Source organism: Sarcophilus harrisii, chromosome 6 (genome assembly GCF_902635505.1).
Source record: "Sarcophilus harrisii chromosome 6, mSarHar1.11, whole genome shotgun sequence".
Lineage (NCBI taxonomy): Eukaryota > Metazoa > Chordata > Mammalia > Dasyuromorphia > Dasyuridae > Sarcophilus > Sarcophilus harrisii.
The window spans coordinates 40,021,360-40,043,008 of NC_045431.1; the positions used below are offsets into that span (position 1 = coordinate 40,021,360).

The 21,649-nt window shown below is 40.0% G+C and overlaps 1 protein-coding gene across 3 annotated transcripts in view; it reads right to left on the bottom strand.

Moving 5' to 3' along the window:
- Positions 1-191: 191 nt before the first annotated feature.
- HOPX (HOP homeobox) overlaps positions 192-21,649 on the bottom strand; it is a 37,170-nt gene continuing 15,712 nt past the window's right edge. For 2 of the 3 annotated variants that reach the window (XM_012553098.3, XM_031943818.1), the window contains exons 2-3: positions 11,653-11,810; positions 192-996 (exon numbers count right to left, since the gene is read on the bottom strand). In XM_012553098.3, coding sequence (XP_012408552.1) covers positions 919-996; positions 11,653-11,796 — 222 coding nt within the window. In that variant the 5' untranslated portion in view covers positions 11,797-11,810 and the 3' untranslated portion in view covers positions 192-918. Of the gene's footprint in view, positions 997-11,652; positions 11,811-12,187; positions 12,432-21,649 lie in introns of those variants that run through there. The other variant, XM_031943817.1, reaches the window with a different exon arrangement.

The window sequence follows — 21,649 nt, forward strand, 5'->3', positions numbered from 1 at the left end:
GATTCTCCAAGTGAAGAACTTCATTGTGACCATCCATGAAGGTCATCCTTTTGGATGATTCCAGTCTTCAAGGTCACCCTTTTGGATGAGTCCCAAACTCTACAACCATCTGTACTTACTTGTCCCATTAAAAATTCATACAAGATTTAAAAATTTTAAAAAGATGCAAAATCCATCCATGCTACAACTGATGAGTTTCCAACAAAAGTTATGGTTTTATTAATAATAGCATCTCAGAAAAAAAGTTTATTTTATTTAGCTAAATAAATTTAATCCATGCATTTAAATAAAATTAATTCAGGCCTACTCTCATTTTCCTTTTAGCTGTTTTTTTTTTTTTTTGAATTGCTGTGAACTTTCTGGATTCTTCCCATCTAACTGGGTCTTGTCCAAGTTAATGCAGCCAGTGTCCCGGAAGCTGCTTCATAATCTAGGCGCCTTGAGAATACTTAACTTTACCCACTTAGTTGAACTGAACATAAGGAAAATTAATTTGTAAAACAGACTTGGAAAGCATTCTTCTCCCCACCCCCAGCTCTTTCTTTTCGAGGCACTGGTAGAAGGCCATAGCTATATTCACTGCTCTGAGCTATAAGTAAAGAGCAAACTGCAAACAGTGACATACTGTGAGAATGATATGTTCAGGAGCTATGGAATACGAGCCCACCTACTCCATCACTATTCCAGGTAAGCCATTTGTTACAGTTAAATTGCAAAGAGTTTTATATAATTTCTTTTCTATTCTTATTATGTACATTTCAAAAAAATAAAACATCATGTTAAATAGAAGGATGGCTAACATTTGAACATACAAAACTGTATTGCAGAACAAAAATAACTTGATAAAACCCAGGAAAGGAATAATACATAGTCTTCATGGTATGGATGGTGGAGAAGATAGAGGTCTGGTCATCTTCTTTAGTCTGTGACAGAGCGGCATTCTGAGGGGAGCCCTTCCGACTTCCGCCACTGAGCTTGGCGCTGCTTGAACCATTTCTGAGGAGAAATGCACAAAAATAGGGAATGATTTAGGGTGACTTTTCTTTAAAAATTTATGTATTAATTTTAATACACATTGCTTTATGAATTATGTTGGGAGAGAAAAATTAGAACAAAAGGGAAAAACCATAAGAGATTAAAAAAAAAAAAACAGAAAAAAGAAGTGAAAATAGCATGTGTTGATTTATATTCAGTCTTCTTAGTTCTTTTTCTAGATGCAGATGGCATTTTCTGTCCAAAATCTATAGAGATTGCTTTGGATCACTGAACCACTAGAAGAACCAAGTCTTTCACAAATGATCCTCGCATATTCTTGCTGTTATTGTGTACAATGTATTCTTGGTTCTGCTTGTTTCACTCAGCATCAGTTCATGTCAATCTTTCCAGGCTTTTCTAAAATCAGCTCGTTCATCATTTTTTATAGAACAATATTATTCCATTACCTTTATATAATTCATTAAAAAAGGTGGTAATTATAGGTCTGGACATGGCTAGAAGAGGGATTACCTCCCTTCCCTTATCTATCATAGCATAATCCTCTTTTTAAAATGGGGAAACTCAGGAATTGAGAGGTTGATATCAGATAGCTCCTAAATCCTGGAGGTAGGATCCAAATCCAGAAGCCAACACTTTATCCACTGCAACTTTTATCAGAAATCTTCCCTAATTACTTTACATCTAAAAATTCTCCGTGTCATAAAGATTAATTGTATTTGTGAACCGACTGTATCGGACAATTGGGGTAATAACATAGGCGAAAGATGCTATGAACCTAGGGTCCAAGACCCTGTCTCTGAAGTGGCTTGATTTACAGATTTAAAACTAATCAGACACAAGAACAGCAACAGATTTGGGTAGGTAGGAGTGGGCGGCTATCTGCAGACACCTGCAGGAGGGAGTAGATCAGGAATCAGTGAAATAACTGGAAAATGAACCCCATTAAGTGACTCTAATCTCCTGTTTTGGATTGCTCTTGGATTGTCCCGTTTGTTTTTGGCTCAACATTTATTAAACGCCTACTGCCTGTGCAGCATTGTACTGGCCTGAGGGAGACCCAGAGAGAGATGAGCACAGGTGAGTCACTAACCTTAGAAAGGAAAGGCTCCTAATGAGATGTCTCCCAGTGCTTTCCCCAACTCTTAACCAGATTTTCCATAGCCCAAACCAATCCATAAGATGTTTTCCTTCAAGAATACTAGGCTGCCTTATTAAATTAAAATACCAAATACTAAAGTCTCTTGTTGATCCCATGCCCTAACATGAGATTGAATAGCCCAGTTTCCTTAAAATAGCATGTTTTTTCAGGAATAGGCAGAAGGGTTCTTTGATAGGGAAGGACTAATTAGATCTCAAGTAACTGCAGCTTAATAAAATGATGAAGTTTTACAGATAAAGAATGGTACCTTTGCACACACATGGAATATTAAGCATTGGGGGTTCTAGGATCCCTTTTTTTTTTTTTTTACATGCCATGACCTACTTTAATACAATGAGCTTTAATTAGCCTTCTTGTACACAGCCCCTCTGCAGGCTGTCAACTCTATTACAGCAGACTATGACCAATTTGCATTAAGTACTAACAACTTCAATATGGCCCAGAGTTGTGGTTCCATGAACTAGTCACTGACTGTACAAAAAAAAATTATAGAGCAATTTTATTTATTTATTTTATTTATATAGAGCATTCTATTATTATGATGTCCTAACTTGAAATCAAGTGAGTCTGAATTTTTTTTCAATTAGCATCTTACATCTCAGCAACTAACATCTTTTTCTTTCCAAAAGCAGAGCTTTGTTTTCAGCTTTTGCACTGATGAAACTTTCAAATTCACTGAGCTCTGGGACTGGGCTCAAAAGTATTGAAGGGAGTTTTCAAAAAAAAAATCCCTCTCTAAAGGACAATGACAGCTACACAACATTTGAATTGACAATAATAGAAAGAACAGATCTTTTCTACATCCCAGGGCCTGCTCAGAATTCATTTCCCAGCTCTTTCTCCTCATACCTGCTTGGGAAAAAAAAAAGAGAGAGATTGGATTACTGGGTTTGGGATTTTGTGAAGTTCCACTTGATTTAACCCAGTGGGTTTTAACCTGGATGTTGATGTTGTTGAGTGTGTGTGTTGGCTGAGGGAATTTGTGTATGTATATGTATAATTTGTATAAATAGAATTTATAGGGAATTTCCAGAAGAGTAGAAATTCTCTTGCCTATGCAGATGGGCAACTCCTCTTAATTTATAGACTTAAGAGTATCCCAGGAATACTGAAAAGTTGACTGACACACATCAACTTTATGCTGTAGGCAGACTCTGCCACATTGCCCTGGAGATATCTAAACAAAACTCTTTTATAAAAACCCTCTGATAAGAGGCAATCTCCAAATTCATCTAGAAAACAAAGGCTTTCTTATTTTCGTGAAAATCAAATGGCTCCGGTTTCTCACAGTAAAATAAGGGCTTCATTTCTTCCATGGGAATTATGTGGAAATGATATTCCTAATTATATAGTTAGGACCACTGAGTTTTTATGACTCTTACGCAAACTCTCTTCCCCTCTCTTTTTTTTTCCTCATCTCCCATCAAAGTTCCTGTCTCTTCCCTTCACCCTGACATTTCCACCAGCAGTGGGAGGAAACATCTCAGAGAGATCACTCATGGGAACACAAAGTCCTTCTGCCCTCATTAAAGGAGTACTTAGCTCATAATGATGATGTAGTAAGGAGCAACTTAGCAAGAGAGGAAATGACATAAAATGGGGAAGATAAGAAATAAGAAATCGATAACTTTTTAGGATGGTTCTTAACCTTTTTTTTTTTTTTTTTTTGTATCATGAATCCTTCTAGTGAAGACTGTGGATTCTTTCCCAAAATAAATTTTTAAATACATGAAATACATAAGATTATAAAAGGGAACCAATAGATCAAAATATAGTTATTAAACTTTTTTTTTAATGTAAGATTAAGAATCCCTGCTCGAGTATTGATGACCTAGTCAGACTAATCCAGTATTATGTTATATGGGATGGCTCTGGACCTATGGTTAAGTTGAGTAAGCAGGGCCTATATGGTATTATTTGTAGGTCTCCAAATACCTACTCTGTGCTCAGAGTCAGATCATTCATTACTCATTACATTTGCACTGTTTCCAGAAGCTACTTGCTTTAAAGCTCAAGTGAAAAATGGAAGGGAATAACTCATGGAATCATGAGCCTGAATTAGTTTGTCAGACTAAAGAGTTATCTCAAACAGCATTTCCTGAGGAAATGGGACCTACTACAGAAACATGTGCATGTGGTAACAGTCATTCAGACACGTCTCAGACTGGCTATCTTGCTGAGAGGACTTAAAGACTTTCCCATCCTAAAAAGGAGCTGTTATACATGTATGTGAGAAGGTAGAAAGTATGGCATGGGGCAAAAAGCAATGATTTGGAGTTAAAAGATCTGGTATTGAACCTTATTTTCTGTTAGATACTGGATAAATTATTCCTAACTGCCACTTTTCTTTTTTTATTATAATAGCTTTTTATTTCTCAAAATGCATGCAGACAGTTTTCAACATTCATTCTTGCAAAACCTTGTGATCCAAAATTTCCTCTCTCCTTCCTGACTCACCCCCTCCCCTAGACAGCAAGTAATCCAATATAGGTTAAACATGTGCAATTCTTTTAAATTTATTTCCACATTTATCATGCTGCACAAGAAAAATCTAACTGCCACTTTTTCTGGGCTTTAGTTTACTCATCTGTAAAATTATCAAGAATGTCCCCCACCTGAATCACTGGAGGATTTGGTGTCAGAAGAAACAATTCCAAACTGTGTGATTCTATACAGGATACTTAAGCTCATTATCTCATAGGAATAATAATATATTATATAATGGGGATAACAATATAATATGTATAATAATGGAGATATTAATATAATAATGGAACTAATATAAAAATAATGGGGATAATAATTCCACCCAATTCCCAGGGTTTTTATAAAGATCAATATTTAAAATGCTATTACCCAGGAGTTGACAGACCCCTATAACTTTGGGCAGATTCTAATCTGGACTCACTTTAGCTTGAAGCTTCCCTGATAGCCTGTATTGGGCAAAGAGGGAGGCTGTCTCTTTGGTCCCTCTATTTTGTGGCAGCAGGAACTGGAAGTTCTTCAAGAAGGTAGGGATAGGGGAGCCTGCCTAGGTTGGAACTGGAGGAAGCCAAAGATGCTTACTCCTTAATAATGGCTTATATTTACATAGCACTTTAAGAGTCACTTTACAAATAGCTCATTTGAGCTTCATAACAGTCCTGTGAAAAGGGGTTTATTATCATCATTCCTATTTCACAGTTGAAGAAACCGAAATCCAGGAAAGTTAACAGCTTGCTCAGTAACACAGAGAAATATAATGTATATAGTGGCGAGAGACCCCTTTCTTGGACTAGGTTCCTGGAATCCATCCATACTCCATCCTTCCTGCTCCAATCTCTCTCCTCCCCTTCATGTAGAAAGAAGGTGAAGGGAAGAACCAGGGCATTTCAGCTTCTCTAGGTCAATGGAACTACTGTTTCTTATTTGGGGGCAGAACAGGGCCAAAGCCTAGGAAATGGAACTATCTTTTCAGCAGACATACAATGTCGTAGTGTATGATGGACATAGTACATTTTTATAAGCTCCCAGTTCATCTGGAACACAACAAAGTGTAGGAAACTGGGGGAAGGCTAGAAAGGGGTGGGGTAGATTGAATTTGATAAGGGGTCACATAAATATAGAGCTTAAATGTTTGCAAAATGCTCCTGTGTTTACATTAGATTGTAAAGGGAGTTTCATTCAGGGCAGCGAGACTTAACCAAGTTGCTTTCCAAGTCTCTGATTATGTAATTTGATAAATTATCTTCCAGGGATATCTGTTAAAAGAAATCATGGCCCCTCCTTCTCTCTCTCATTTCATGCCAATCCATTTTCAAGGATGACTTGGGAAATTTTTCTTTTTCTTTTTAAATAGCTTGGGTTCCTATAGAATTATAAGTAGGAGCTGACATGGGAAAACTGTAACATTTGCATGCAACATGAGTCTGGGGGCAAATATTGTTCTGTTTAATCTGTGATGGGAACAGGTACCTCTTGACATAACAAAAATCTCAGGTACAAAGCTTTCAATCAAGCTTCCATATTATATATATATATATATATCCCTTAATATTTTATTTCCCATTTATTAATATATTTATTTTTAACACACATTGCTTTATGAATCGTGTTGGGAGAGAAAAATTAGAGCAAAAGGGAAAAACCATGGGAGAGGAAAAAAAAAAAAACAGAAAAAAGAAATGAAACTAGCATGTGTTGATTTACATTCAGTCTCCTTAGTTCTTTTTCTGGATGAAGATGGCATTTTCTGTCCAAAGTCTATTGGGATTGTTAAGCTTCCATTATCAAGGGAGAAAGCCTTTTAAGAAATAACACGCTTCTTGTTTTCAATCAATTATAAACATTTATCAAAGGTTCACCATGTGCTAGGCACTGTACTAAGCACCTTCTCCCCCATCCTTTTTGGGGAGCCAATTCACCAACCCTTCCAGATGACTTTATCTTTATGGAGTGTTTTTTATTACTTGGTCATTTATTTCCACCACTCCTCTGAGGGATAGGAAATAGTTAAGTTATTTCTATATTGATCTGGTTTACAGGGCAAGAGGTAGAGAAAGGATAGAAGATACAAGTTCATTTCTAAATAGTTTATTCTTCTGACAACTAGTCTTCCCACAAACTCCCTCCATTTTTTGCCCTATCAAGAAGCTCAATATAATCATTCACATTTACATAATACTTCAAGTGCTCTGCAAGTGTTATCTCAATGATTGCCTAAAAAAACTCTCTGAATTTTGTTCTATTATTATACCCACTTTTTAGATAAGAAAGCTGAGGGAGATAAAGTGATCCCGTTACTAATCTGAGAGAGAAGCTGAACTTACATATTTTTCTGACTCCGGGACCACCACTCCTTCCACTGAACCAAACTAAATGCTTCCAATCATCCTTATCTATATTTGCAGATAAAGTAATTGATATCTGGGGCTGGGGTGACAGAAGAATATAAACTTATGAAGGCATGTGAAGTCATTTATCTGGTCTTGCTATCTCCAGAACCCAATACCTTAGCAGGCCCTATACTAAATTAAATGTGTATCTAATTGAATTGACAGGCCAAAAGTACACGTGTTTTGAGAGAAGAGGCATAGATCATTTTATGTGAGCTTGTCAGAGATAGGAAGGGTCATTATTCAGTCATTAGTTTGTGCAGACACAGACCCAGAACCTGTCTTTAGGAGAAAGGAAAGTCCTTGCCTCCATAGTAATGTTTTTTTCCCAGAGTTGGTGATTTAAAAAACTGTCTAATTTCATCAGGCTATTTCTCAGAAAAATATAAGCTTTTCAATTTATGTTAGTATGTCTCTAGTATCTAGTATATAGTAGATGCTTAATATATGATTGTTGATTAAATTATCAAAAATCATTTTCACTCAATGTTATAACTAAACTATTTACTAAAGGCAGATTCAAATCCTTTTCTTGTTGACCCACATGTAAGAAAATGATCAATAAGATAAATTTTGGCAAATGGGTAAATTGTCTAACCCCAAGCTGTAGTTACTAAATCCAGCCTTAAAACACAATGATCCAAGACAAGTACAAAGGACTTAGGAAGGAAAATACTGTCCATATCCAGAGAAAGAACTGATGGACTCTGAGTGCAGACTGAAGTATATATTTTTTCCATTTTTTCCCCCTTCTGGTCTATTTCTTCTTTCACAACTGTGACTAATACAGAAATATGTTTTACGTGATAGCACATGTAGAATTCCTAAATTGCTTGCCATTTTAGGAAAAGGAGAGGGGATGAAGGGAGAAAAATTTGGAATTCAAAACCTTATAAAAATTAATGCAAAAATGGCAGCTTAATGGCACAGTGGATGGAGCACCAGTTCTGGTCCAGTTAGGAAGACTTGAATTCAAATTTGACTTGGACACTTGACACTTACTAGCTGGGCAAGTCATTAAGCCAAATTGCCTTGCCAAAAAATCCCTAACTAACCAAGTAACCAACCAAAGAATGCTAAAAATTGTCTTGACATGTAATCGGGGGAAAATAAAATACCATTAAAAATAAACATAGCCTTGATTCTGACAGAAATCAATTAATAATTGTTGACAGAGTACCCATTAAGTATCTAGGGTGATCTGAGCATTGATTCAGTGTGTGATGTTGGAGAACTCAATGCTCCTCTTAGTCTTTTGTATCTCCATCTGTGAAAAAATATGAAATAGATTGGCCCATTTGTACTTCACCTGGGGGTAAAGCAGTATCTCCTGGGACATTATTACTGGATCTATAAACTTGACAAACTATCATTGAGTTTTGGGCCTGATTTCAGGTAAATCTAGGTAGGAATCCTGCCGCAGACCTTCACTAGTTTCTGAACCCCCTAATCATATTTATAACTCATACCTAACAGGACTACTGTAAGGTCAGGTCAGTCAATTAGCATTTTATTAAGTACCTGTTACATCCAACTGTGATAAACTTTGTGCATACAAAGAAAGCAAAAGCAGACTTTTTTTTTTTTAATTAAAAAAATAATTTCAAAAAATCCTGCTCTCAGGAGCTCATGGTACAGTAGTGACCGTACAATATTTTATAACTATTAAGACTACCAGATTTATGACTATAAGGCTAACAGCCAGCTTGTATATTATATTTTACATATAATCTTTCATTTCAGCTTCACAATAATCTCACAAAATAGATGCTATTGGTATTGACATTTTGCAGACAAGGAAACTGAGGATGGCAGAAAGTAAGGGACTTTCCTAGAGTCCTACAAATAGGAAATAACTAAAACAGGATTTGAACTCAAGGCTTCCAAGATTGGGCCAAGTTTTGCTCTGCCACCTAAATGCCACGAGTCTATGTAAATGTCAGTTACTATGAGTATCATGTATAGCTGATCATCATTTAATGCTGAAGAGTAAATGGAATCAGATATCAAAGTGCATCTTATTCTTCCTGTTTTGTAGATGGAAAAATGGGGCATTAGTTATTCAGGTTAACAGTGAATCAGGGCTCCATCAGTCTTGGATGCCCAACAGTTGCCCCACCAAGATCTTCAGCTGATTGATTTGAGGAGTCTCCTAAAAGGCAGCAATAGTCACAAGCAGCTAGCTGCAGCCTCTGTGCTAAATAACGTCCAGAAGGACATAGAGACTTTGTAAACAAATCACAGGACTTAAGGGGGCCACTGGTCCAGGTCTATCTCCCCATAGCTAGAATTCATCTAAAGCACCTATAAGCATAAAGCCATATAATTACAAGGGATTTAACTGCTCTTATTAACTTTGCTCCTCTGAGCAGCTCAGGGAGTCAAATAACCCAATATGTAGACTGAGTTCCTTTCTCAGTGGTTAATTGGCCATTGTGCAAAATGTCACAGGGACTAGTTAGGCCCTCAGTAATGATGTTATAAAATGTTGGTTAGATGATTGATGGGTCTTTGCAGCTTTATGATTGGTCAAAATATAAATATACAATAATAAAATATTATTTATTATATTATACAATAAAGATATTATTTATAATATGATGATTATGCAATGTAAATAAATACTATATATAATTATAATATATAAATTTTATAACTTATAATATAAAAACAATATGTATGGAGTAGCTAGAAGATGCAGTGACTAGAGCACTAGGAGGACCTGAGTTCAAATGTGGCCACTTAACACTTGCTAGCTGTTTGGTCCTAGGCAAGCCACTTAACCCCAAATGCCTCACCCAAAAAAACAACAAACAAACCTAATTTGTATGTATTAACTCAAAATATCAACCATGAATAAAACACGCCTTACTCCATATCTCTACTTTCCCTATTTTTCCTCTAGACTCCAATCAGGCACCATTTCCAGCATGTAGTCCTTCCAGATCTCTTCAGCAGTTAGGCTCTCTCCTTATTCAAATATTCTTAAAACATTCTGCCTGAAATGCCCTCGGCCTCTTTCAGTCTCCCCTTTTATCTCCCCACCCTAATCCCAAACACCTTTCTTGAGGGCAGAGAATATTCATTTTATCATTTTATGCCCATACCTACCACAGTGTTTTTGCATGTAGTTGGTGCTTGATGTATGCTTGGAAACTTGAATTCATCTGACTATCCTTAGCCAGGAATATTTTCTTAATTTGAACTCAAATCTTTCCCCCTCTTTCTTCTCCTTCTTTTCCTCCTCCTCCTTCTCTTCCTCCTCTTTCATCTCTTCTCTCTCTCTCTCAATACATATGTACATATATGTACACACATGTGTGCATATTTAAAATTGCATTTTTGCATTTTTAAAGCAAAATACAGCAGTGTTGTGCTAGAAAGAATGGGTGGCAGGAAACTTAGATTTTTTTGTCTCAGCTCTACCACTAAGCAGCTGTATGGCCTTGGATAAATTAACCCATCTGGACTTAGCTCCCCTTAGGTTTAAAGGATTTTTCCATCTCTGTGATTCTGGTTCTATGAACATCACAGGAAGTAGACTTAAAAACATGAGGCTCTGAAAATGGGTGCAGCAGAAGGGGGCGGGGGAGCAGAGATTGTGCATTGAAGATGATTTAAATGGCCAGAAGTGTGAAGGTGCAGGGAGCAGCCAAGGAGAGTCAGCCTAGTTGCATGTGCTGCTGGGAAATCCATTGAGTGACAGGCTGACAGCCCAAAGAGGAAGGCAAAACTCTTGACTTTGGAATTGGAAAGCAAAGATAACAAGAAAAGACAGAGAGAAGGAGCAGTGGAGATGACAGTTTAAAGAAGAAATGGGAGGAAAGGGAAGATTTGTCTGAAAGGAAAATGTGGAACACTTTAGAGCTTAAAACTTTTTCCACTCCTGACCCCTTTTCTCTGAAGAAATTTTTATGCGACCCTGATTATCTAGATATATAAAACTAGGTATATTTACTGATAAAAATCATAATTTCACAACCCCCACATTCAGTTACAAGACCCTCAGTTTAAGAACCTTCTCCCTGGGGAACTCTTAAGAGGAGGAGTTCTGGTAGACCAGCTCCTTGCCAGCAGGGAGTGTTTTGTGGTTTGGACCAGTGTCCCCAGCACCCAGCACAGGCCTGGCACAGTGGGTGCTTAATAAATTATTGTAGAATGATTGGTTGACCTGAAAGTGGGTGGAAGGAAAGGCAGAGAGAAAGAGGTCTCAGCACCGGTGGCAGCCCAGCTCAGCGTTGCGGGGCAAGCACAGCCAGGGAGGTGATGACAAGCCACGCAGCCAGAGGCGCTGGTCATGGGTGCGGTGGGGCTGGGGTTCGGGATAACCTCTGGGGAGGAGATAGAAAGGCAGAAACGTAGAGGATGATAAGGGGCTAGCAGCCATCTGGTAAGGATAAACAAGCTGGGGAGCGAGCGAAGGCAGACGGGCAGGTAGGCGGGCAGGTAGGGAGCAAAGGCAAACGGGCAGGTAGGAGGGCAGGAGGGAGCAAAGGCGGACAGACGGGCTGGTAAGGAGCGAAGGCAGAGGGGCAGGTAGGGAGCAAAGGCAGACGGGCAGGTAGGAGGGCAGGAGAGAGCAAAGCAAAGGCAGACGGGCAGGTGGGGAGGGGGCAACCTCACCTCGGTCTGCTCCTCGCTGAGGCCGATCTCGGCGGAGATGAGGAGCAGCGTCGTGGGGTCGGGGTATTTGTTGCCTTTGTTGAAGCTGTCCTCCAGGATCCCTAACTGCTCCTCCGTGAGGCCGTTCACTTGCTCCGTGGACATGGTCCCTGCGGCCGCTAGGTGGGGAGAAAAGCACAGGGCGGAGGCAGGGTGAGACTGCAGGCTGACAGGCTGGCTCCCGGAGTCCCCCGAGGTGCTGAGGTGCGGGGGTCCCGGGGAGGCGGCGCGGACTGAGGCTGGCGCTTTTAGACCTCCACAGCCTGGACTTCGGCTCACCCCAGCCTGCTGATTGTGGCCCCAAGGCCGGCTCGGGGCTGGGCGGCTCCGCGCGGAGCCCAGCCCTCGGGATGTGGGAGGTCCCCCTTCTCCCCCACCCCGCCCTCGCCCAGTCTCACTTCTGCGAGCTCAGCCCGGGAGGAAAGGGGGTGTCCACTCTCCTCCCAGCCTTCGCGGACGCCTCTCCTCCTGGAGCCTTCTCCCGCCTCCCGCTCACCTCTCCGGGCAGTTATTCCATCCCTGCCAAGGCCCTGGGGCAGCGAGCGGGAGTCTAGAGGATGAGCCCAATCTCCCTCCTCCTTCGGGAGCAAGGCTGAGGTGGGTCCTAAATTCGCCTTCCAGAGCCCCTTCGCCGAGGAGAGGAGGGGGCCCAGCCCCTAAGAAGGGAGGGCGGCCAGAAGGAAGAGGTCCAGGCTTGGGAAGCAGGCAAGAAAACGTTCCCTTTGGACGTTGCCCACGAAAAGCGCTCGCTGCTTCCCATCACCTCGCGTGTGGCGGGCGCAGCGCCAGGTCCCTGCAGCTCCGAAGAAGTCAGAGCTTGGAGCGAGCGCATCTGGCAGACGGGCGGCAGCCCCAGCTGCCAGCACTCACTCAGCGAGGCTTCGGGACATAAAACTAAGGAAGGTGGGAGGGGGAGTCCCGGACAGAGGCCTTGGGCTAGTGCGGAAACCCGCCACTTCGGATCTTTTTATTGTAAATCGCCCGTAACCGTCACCTCCCCAAATGCCAATAACCGGGAGTCCTGGAAGCTTTATCCCCTTGAATCAGTTCCCACTTCTGACCCGTATGGGCTGTGTCGAGTCACTTATAAAAGTCATCTCATTGGTAGGAGTTCCTGTTGCACCGAAAGCCCCTCTCCACAATCCCCCCCTCTCCCCCGTAATTTCCTAATCCACTTGATGGGTCTCTTGGATGATGATTAGAATGGACAACAGTCAATAAGTCTTCTTAATGAGGTGCCAAGCAGTTTATACAAAGGAAGAGAGAGGGCGGGAGAGCAGCTGGCACTGAACCTCATCCTCATGGTCAAAAGAGTTGGGTACAGAAATACATTTCACTCAACTGGGAAAGAGGAGGGAAAAGAGAGGAGGGAGAAGGAGGAATTAGACAGCAGTTTGAAGAAGGGATTGGCACGAAGTAAAATAAACTTAAAATAGAAAAATATTTATAACTTTTTTTTGGCATCAAAGAATTAACAACTGAAGGGGTGCCCATCAATTGGAGAATGTCTGAATTAGTTGTGGCTGTGTAAATAGCTGGAATATTATTGGGCTGTGAGAAATGATGAAAAGCATGGCTTCAGAGAAACCTGGAAAGACTTCTATGGACTGATGCAAAGTGAAGTTAGCAGAACCAAGTAACACTTCGTACACTGACAACTGTATCAGAAAGACAAACAACTCTGAAAGACTTAGGAACTCTGACCAACCATGATTCCAGTCATGATGAAACAGGATTCCCAAATGACTCGGTGCAAGAGATAGGTACCATACTCACACACATTTACAATATGGTCAATGGAGAATTTTTTTCCTTGATTATATTTTTGAGGGTTTGTTAATTGGAGGAAAGGAGAAAGAGGGAGGTGGATATTTGCTTATTAAAAATAAAATTTAATTTTTAATGGTTAAAATACAGATTGCTCTAGGTGGGGTAACAATGATAGTGCTATGATGTTTTCACCAATTTTTGTGATTCTAAGTTCTTTAGTCTATCTCAACTGAACAAATGTTTAAGTGTAAGACATTACTTGCAAAGCATGGGACGTATAAAGACAAAACGAGGCAGTTCCTACACTCCAGAAGCTTACCCTAATTTGGGGGGCACAACATGAATATAAAAGGAAGATGGAGGCAGAGAGAGCACTGATAACGGGATGGTCAGGGAAGGCTTCATGGAACAAGTGGCACCTGGGTTGAGTTTCTAAGAAAGACAGAGTTTCTGAGAAATAAAGAGGACATAATACATTTTAAGCTTGGGGTAGAGGTTGTGAAAATTCTTGGAGAAGAGATGAATGGAGATGAATAACTGGGACTTCAGTTGGGCTGGAATGTGGAGTTCATAAGGGGAGAAGTGAAAAATACAGTTGGAAACATCCTTCCCGCCAAAAAAAAAAAAAGCTCTTAAAAGGATATGATGCTTGACTTGTACCACAGTGACCACAAGAAGCTGTTCTAGTTTTGAGTTGGTATGGTCTCATTCCTCTATGATCCTACCCTCCTCTTCTATGTATCTTTGAGCCTTAAACTTCCATCTATTTATGGAATCCTTCAGCTGGTAATTAGCTAACAAAGCTATCCAGGAATATAAATAATGCATCAATTCATGGTATTTTGGAAAAGACCTTAGGGATCATTTCAAAGTCAGATGTATTTCACTATTTTTCTAAAATATAGAATTTAAATAAAATCTGGCTGGTCCACACAAGAGGGTGAAGAACTGTTCTCTGGAATTTTTTTTTTCTAATCCAGGAAAGCCACCTAAATGTCCTTCCAAAGTGGAGTGGATTATACTCAGAAGTATATATATATTACAACTACATGGTATGTATCCAAGCCCTTTTCTTGTAGAAGAAAGCATCCAGCCTTCCTGGACTACAGGAATCTTTGAAGAATCCCTGATCCTTTAGGGATGTTCAATGTGCTCACAAAATCCAGGATGGCCATTACTCAATCTAGCTGCTTTTCTTGCTGCAAAACCCTGTTATAATGATGGGCCCTTCTGCTCTAGCTTTGCCCTTCTTTGTCATTTGAAGCGAAGGGTCACAGATGCTCTTAAATCTGATCAGGTGCATTTTATTGCATTAGATTTCTTTGGTTTCCTGTTACAGTACCTTGTATTAGATTTCATGAAGTAGCCCCCAGTTCTTTTAAAGGGACTCATTTAGTTAGATGGACTAGTAGTTCACTTAATCTGATCAGGATGCCATGAGGTGAAATCAATTCCAAGCATCCACCTCAACAAGTTCCCCTTTTGCACAAGGTTTATTATTGACTAAAAAAAAAATGAAGAAGGAAAGAAGAGAAAAACAATTGTCAGAGGAAATGGGTGTGGACATTCTAAGTTGCAAAATCTGCTCTACCTTTTATCACAGCCCAGGCTCTCTCCTTGCAGAATATATTTGTTTATCAAACGTTTGTTTTTTCTTTTCTTTCCCCTCTTTTCAAATAAAACAAATAAGTGCAGTAATCTTGACCCTATAAAGCAAGCAATGAGAGTGTATATCAAAGAGATAAAAATCATCAGCAAGAGAACCATTTAAAAGTTTGGTTTTGAGAAAGTAGTACAAACAATTTGGTTGGAAGAAAGATATTTTTAAAATCAGCTTTAAACAGACAGTTTTTATTGTAGCATGGGTGCTGTTAGGCTTTTAACAAGATGAAGGAAATAATTATGAGCAACAAAACTGGATAGAAGAAAGAGGTTTCCAGAGAAGATAGAATTACCAGAGACTAAAAGGAAGTCAGGGAAGGCAGAGAAAATGCTTAGAACCAAGAGATGGAATGTCTTTTTTTGTGGAACAAGGTATCCAGTGTCACCAGATCAGAGGACGGTCTTGGGGACTAAGATATAAGAGGACTGGAGGGGTAGAAGGGGGATATGTTATCAAGGACATTGAACACCAAACAGGATCTTTGGAAGAGAAAATAATCAATAGCATCAGCAATAGCATAGAGGTTGAAGAGAATGGAAACCCTGAAATTTTTTTTATTGGTTTAGTTCTACAGAACTATTGGAAAACCATTACAGATAGAAGGGTTTGGTGTGATTTTGCTTTTTGAAAGATATTTTTAAAATTATTGTACTACTTTTATTATTGTTTTATATATATATATATATATATATATATATATATATATTTGTTTTCTTCTAGAAAACTTTTTTTGCCAGCAGTGGGGGGTAAGGGTGGGAGTGAGATCAGTTTCCCTCCCTCTCTCCCTGCATCACTCTCACTCAGGAGAAAATTCAGTGCCAGGTCCTCATTCTTCCCAAAAGCAAAGTAGGCCTCGATTACCAAGCTCTCGGGAAACCCCAGGGCCTTCAACCTCTCTATGGCTTCTTTTTCCTGTGGTGTGACCCCTCATCTGAGGGGATTCCTCACCAATGGCCTCAACCTCCCCCTCTACATCCGACATGTCTGCCAGCTCCCCCGTGGGCTCATTCAACATCTGGATGAACTGTTCCTGGTGCCTGCTGATTTGTTGCAGTAACTGAGGGTTCTCCTGGCCTAGCTGCTGTAGCAGGGCCAGCAACAAGGCTGGGTTCTGCTGACTGTTCTGGAACTGAGGCTGGTCACGGAGGAATTCCAGGGGGTTCTCCCTCCTTCTGGGGCCGGCTGCTCAGGGGCTTGGCTCTCCTGCACAGGGCCACTCTCAGGCTCTGGGGTCCCTGGGATTCCCATCAGCCAAGTACTCCACAGCCCAATTTTATTATTGTTTAATCTGCATGTCCCTATCTTATCTACAAGAAAAACACGAGAGACACTGTTAAAAGCTTTCCTAAAATCTCGGCAAAATCTATCTTCAGCATTGTTCTGATCTACCAGTCTAATAACCCTATCCAAAAATAGGTGTTAATCTGTCACAATTGTTCTTAGGAAGCAATCCTACCTCTTCATGATCACTGCTTGATTTTCTAAATATTCATTAACCAGCCTTCAGAATACATTCTAGAGTTTTGCTAAGTTTTGAAGACAAATTTGCTGGCCTAAAGTTTGTTCACTCCGTTTTCTTTTCTCTTTATTGAAAATGGGGAATTTGTCTTCTTTAATCCAGTGGTACTTCTCATGTTCTTCATAACTTCTTTTAGTATCTAAGAATGAAGCTCCTCTGGGTCTAGTGACTTGAATTCATCAATGGCAACTAAGCAACCTCTTGCTATGCTCCTCCTAAGGCTGAGTACCAACTCCCTCTTGGCCATTCTCCCTGACCCCCAATGATGAAATTCTTCCATAACTTAAGTGGCAGTAGGATCTAAAGAGAAGTTTCATTTTTGAAGTTTTGAAGTAGTTAAGGAGTACTGTGAAAAGAAGAAAGGAAGGAAGGAAGGGAAGGAGGGAGGGAGGGAGGAAGGAAGGAAAGAAGGAAGGAAGGAAGGAAGGAAGGAAGGAAGGAAGGAAGGAAGGAAGGAAGGAAGGAAGGAAGGAAGGAAAGAGACAAGAGGAAGGAGGGAAGGGATGGAGGGTGGGAGAGAGAAAGGAAGGAAGGAAGAAGCGCTAGAAGGAAGGAAGAAAGAAAGAAGAAAGGAAGAAGGAGAGGAAGAAAGAAAGGGAAAAGTAAAGCTGAATTTGAACTGTTCCTTGAGTTCCTTTACCTATTTTCAAGGAGAGACAACACTTTGAGTAGTCATTGGCCATGGCAATAATAGTATCACATACTCTGCATGGAACAGTCCTGCCAAGACCTGGTCCGATTTCCTGGTGAGGGGGCCTGGCTACTAATGATCTTGGGAGTTGTATTCCTCCCCAATTCATGAAAAGAGGAAGCTGGAGTGGTGAAGCTTTCTAAAATGTTCAAAAGAAAGTACTGAGAAAGAGAGGAGAGCTTCACTCCAGTCATGCTGAGCATCTGGGAGAGAGCAGCTATAGCAAAGGGATTGCTGGCAGTGGGTTTTGTCATGGCAGTTTTTGACTCATCTCATGAAATCCAAGCCTCTAGAGTACTGGTGAAGTGAAAACTCAAAAAAGGAGCAAGTGCCAGGGGATAAAGTTTTCTTTTTTTTCCCCCCTTTCCTTCCTTCCTTCCTTCCTTCCTTCCTTCCTTCCTTCCTTCCTTCCTTCCTTCCTTCCTTCCTTCCTTCCTTCCTTCCTTCCTTCCTCTCTTCCTTCCTTCCTTCCTCTCTCCCTCCCTCCCTCCTTTTCTCTCTTCCTCCCTTCCTTCCTCTCTTCCTTTCTCTTTTGCTTTCAATAAGCAAATCCTTCCTTTTTTCCAAATCAAGAGCTACTGCTCAGGTGGCTGGAACACTGAGAGACATATAGATGCAAGGAATGTGGAAGTATTAGTCTTTACCTTTCTCTGCCTAACTCCATCTGGATGTGATTGGCACCCAGTCCCAAGTGAGTTCTTCCAGTCTGTTCAAGACTGCATTTATCCACTTATTTCTCATAAATACCTGTGGTTGACCCAGGCCTGTGCATTTCCTTGTGTTTACTGGTTTATGGCAGAAGGGGATGGAAAAGTTCTGTGAGCCACACAAAGTAAACTTTCCAAATGCAGAACTGGGACCCAAACCCCAATCCTTTGTCAGTGTGACACTAAGAGCTCTTTTCATTTTTCCGTTTCTGTAGAACTCCTGAGGCTTGAGACTTGGATCCACATTTATAAGAAGTGATTAACTACACCAAATATGGAACTATTGGCTAGAGCCAAACTGAGTGAATGCCAGAATTTCCAACAGAAAACAACAGAGTGAATAAAAATGATTGAATAAGGAAGAAAAGAGGAGAAAGGGAAAATATTCAGACTGTGCCTTGGATTGCAAATAGTGTTAATGTTGAACCAAATACTCTTCAGTAATGTCTGTTAGTGGGTGAACTTCCCTCCCATGACATGTAGCATGTCAACTCAAAGCATTTTCACAGAGATGATTTTCCTTTCCTTTCACGGCAATATTGTGAGGTAGGGCAAGAATAAGATCCCCTATTTTGCAAATGGAGAAATGAAGGCGCAGGGAAATGGCCCTGTTCAAAGTATAAAGGTAGGGACATTACCAGGACTCAGAATAGGGGATTATGACATGATGTTAGGGAGACAAAGTCTTCTCTGATCCCCCCAAGATCTTTGCTTCATGGATGCTTGAAATTCTGCCAAAATGGTTCATTACTTTAGCTTAGGATTTAATCCTTGCTAAAGTGCAACTTTCCTACTCCCCTCCCCTCCTCAAGTGAGACTGCATCATCTGTTATTTACACTTTAGTACGAAAGCAAAAAAAAAATTGTGAATTGGGATGGGAGAAGAGGGTGAGTAGTACCCATTTCAACCCATGTCTATTCTGGCTACTTCTTCCCCTTTTTTCCTTCTATGCTGCCTCATCAGTTCTTCCACCTAGACCTTAAACCAGCTTCTCAAAAGAGCTTTCTTGATCTCTTAGTAAGGTTTTCTTCAACTTGGAAGGGAAAGGAAAAATAATCCCTCTTCTTTTTTAAGACTCATTTTACAGATGAAGGATTTGAGACCATTATAAAACATTTATATCCTAATCTAGGCAAGATTTAAAAGTCGTGTTCCCTGTACATCTATTTGAGCCTTTACTGTAACGGCCACAACTTGACTACTCATAAAATATATATAAATATTTCCAACACACTGATCAGTTGTACTGATTTTTTCTCTTCTTTTTCTTTTTTGTCTTTAAAAATGCTGTTTGTTATAGGTGATGTCTCTGAGAAAGGAAGAAAGATACTTGGGAAAACTCTAAAGATGTAAAAAGCAAGATATATATATATATATATATATATGTAATGGGCTGAGGTTTGAGTTGATGCACTGAGGTCCCAAGTACATGAGGCTAAATAGTAATTGGGCTATACTCTATTAATATACATGATTGGATAAAGAATGGTCCCTGCCCACTCTCCATGCAAGTCCTGATGGGTTGTATAGGAAATGACGATTTTGGTGGGTGGAGGCAGAGAGAGAGACAGGAAGAGAAGCTGGGAGAGATTGGGCCTGGGTTCAAGACTCCGAGCTGCTGGTTGTGTGGCTGCTGGTCGAGCTAGCTTCTTGACTCAGCTGCACACATTGCTATCGCCAATTCTCTTACACCTCCGATCCTTCTTCACTGAGAATAAAGACTGACGATTTTCCCCTAACCTGAATTCCTGACTCCTGCTGATTTAAAAATACACGGTCTTTATATATATATATAATCTCCCTATCCAAAAGCAGAATTTTCTGACTCTAAAGTATATTTAAAAACTATTGTGTTGTCTCTGGTAATGGCCTCCTTCCCAACAATCTCCACATGATGCACCTTAGTGGCTGCCTACCTTAGCTCTTAATGCTAACCCTGACCCTAATGCTAGCTCTGATTAAGACACAAACAATTTGGCAGGTTTATTCAAGCTCACAAGGTGAGGCTAGAAGCCAGCAGAATCATAACTCCTCCCATTTCACCTAGGATAACAGAAACAAAAATACATCAAGTGAGTAAGGTACACTGTGTCCTTATGAACATGTTGAGTATTTCTTGACAAAGAAAGAAGGAAGAGAAATGTCAACATGTAAATGAAGAAAATGTGCCATTTCCACTGGTCATCGGTGACTGTATCAGTGATTCTAACTACCTCCTATTCCCAAAGCTTGTCAAGTAAGCATGTCAGATTTGGTTATGACTCCACAGTTTTCAAAATCCACACCACTTAGCAATCAATCCCTTTGGGCTAGCAGCTTGATGTTCTAGGGATCTTGGCTTCTTGGCTTAATTAATATTAACCTTGTATGTTCCATTTATTCACTTGTGCATGTACTGACCATTGTACTGTAAATTCAGACTAAGTGCCCCTTTGTGGTGTCCCCTACAGTCAATCAATCAGTCCTTCAACTAGCATTGATTACATATTTACTGTTTGTACCAAGCACAGGGGACTCCAAGAAAGACAAATAAAATACATGCATAATCCTTAGCCTCAGGAAGCTTACATTCTAATGGGCAATGTGACATGCAAACTACTATGTGTATACAAGATTCATCTATCTATCCATCCATCCATCCAACCAACTATCTATCTATCTATCTATCCATTCATCCATCCATCCAACCATCTATCTATCTATCTACCTATCTTTTAGCATAGTGTCTGACCCACAGGAGGCACTTAATAAATGTTTATTGAACTGAATTTCTTTGAAACGAGATTTTCCAGACCCAGAACTCTATCCCCTTCTCCACTTAGCTGTCTCACTTTATAGATGTAAGTAGAATTAAAAATGCCTGTGAGATAATGTACTATATGGTGATCTCTAGTGACAAACTCATAGATCCCTTTGAATAAAGGACTGGATTGATGGTTAGTTTATATTTGTGGATTTGATAATATGGTATTGATAATAATAACAGAAGACATTTATTTATAAAGCTTTAAGGTTTGCAAAATGGTTAACACAGACAATCTCCAGATGAGCTTCCCTCCTCCCAGCTCTGTGATGTAGCTGTTATGCATATTATTTCCATTTTAGAGACGAGAAAGAGAAGTCTCAAAAGGGATAAAGTGACCTTCCCAGCTAGTGTTAGAGGCTCCCAGGATTATGGACCTAGGTCATTTTGACTTCCAGCCTAGCACCATCTACAAAGTTACTTTGTCAGCTCAAGTATTTAGAGTTCAGCTTAACTAAAGGCAGTATTGACTCTTGTTGCTCTTTGGCAGTTGAGTGGATGGATCAAATGCATTGGTTTGAATCAGTAAACTTGATCACAGGATCACAGTCTTGGAGCTAAAAGGAATCATAGGATTTAGAACCAGATTTTAGAAGTCATTTAATCCCACTTCCCCTTATTCTACAGTTAAAGAAACTGAGTCCTAGAGACTTGACCTGATTTATCCAAGGTTACATAGGTGTACAGTATTTATTTTCCTATGCATATATGTATATGTGTTTATATATGCATGCAATGTTATAATTATAATATTATATATATTAGCATATCTTCCAAATCCTAATGAAAGGGTCTTTTTTATAA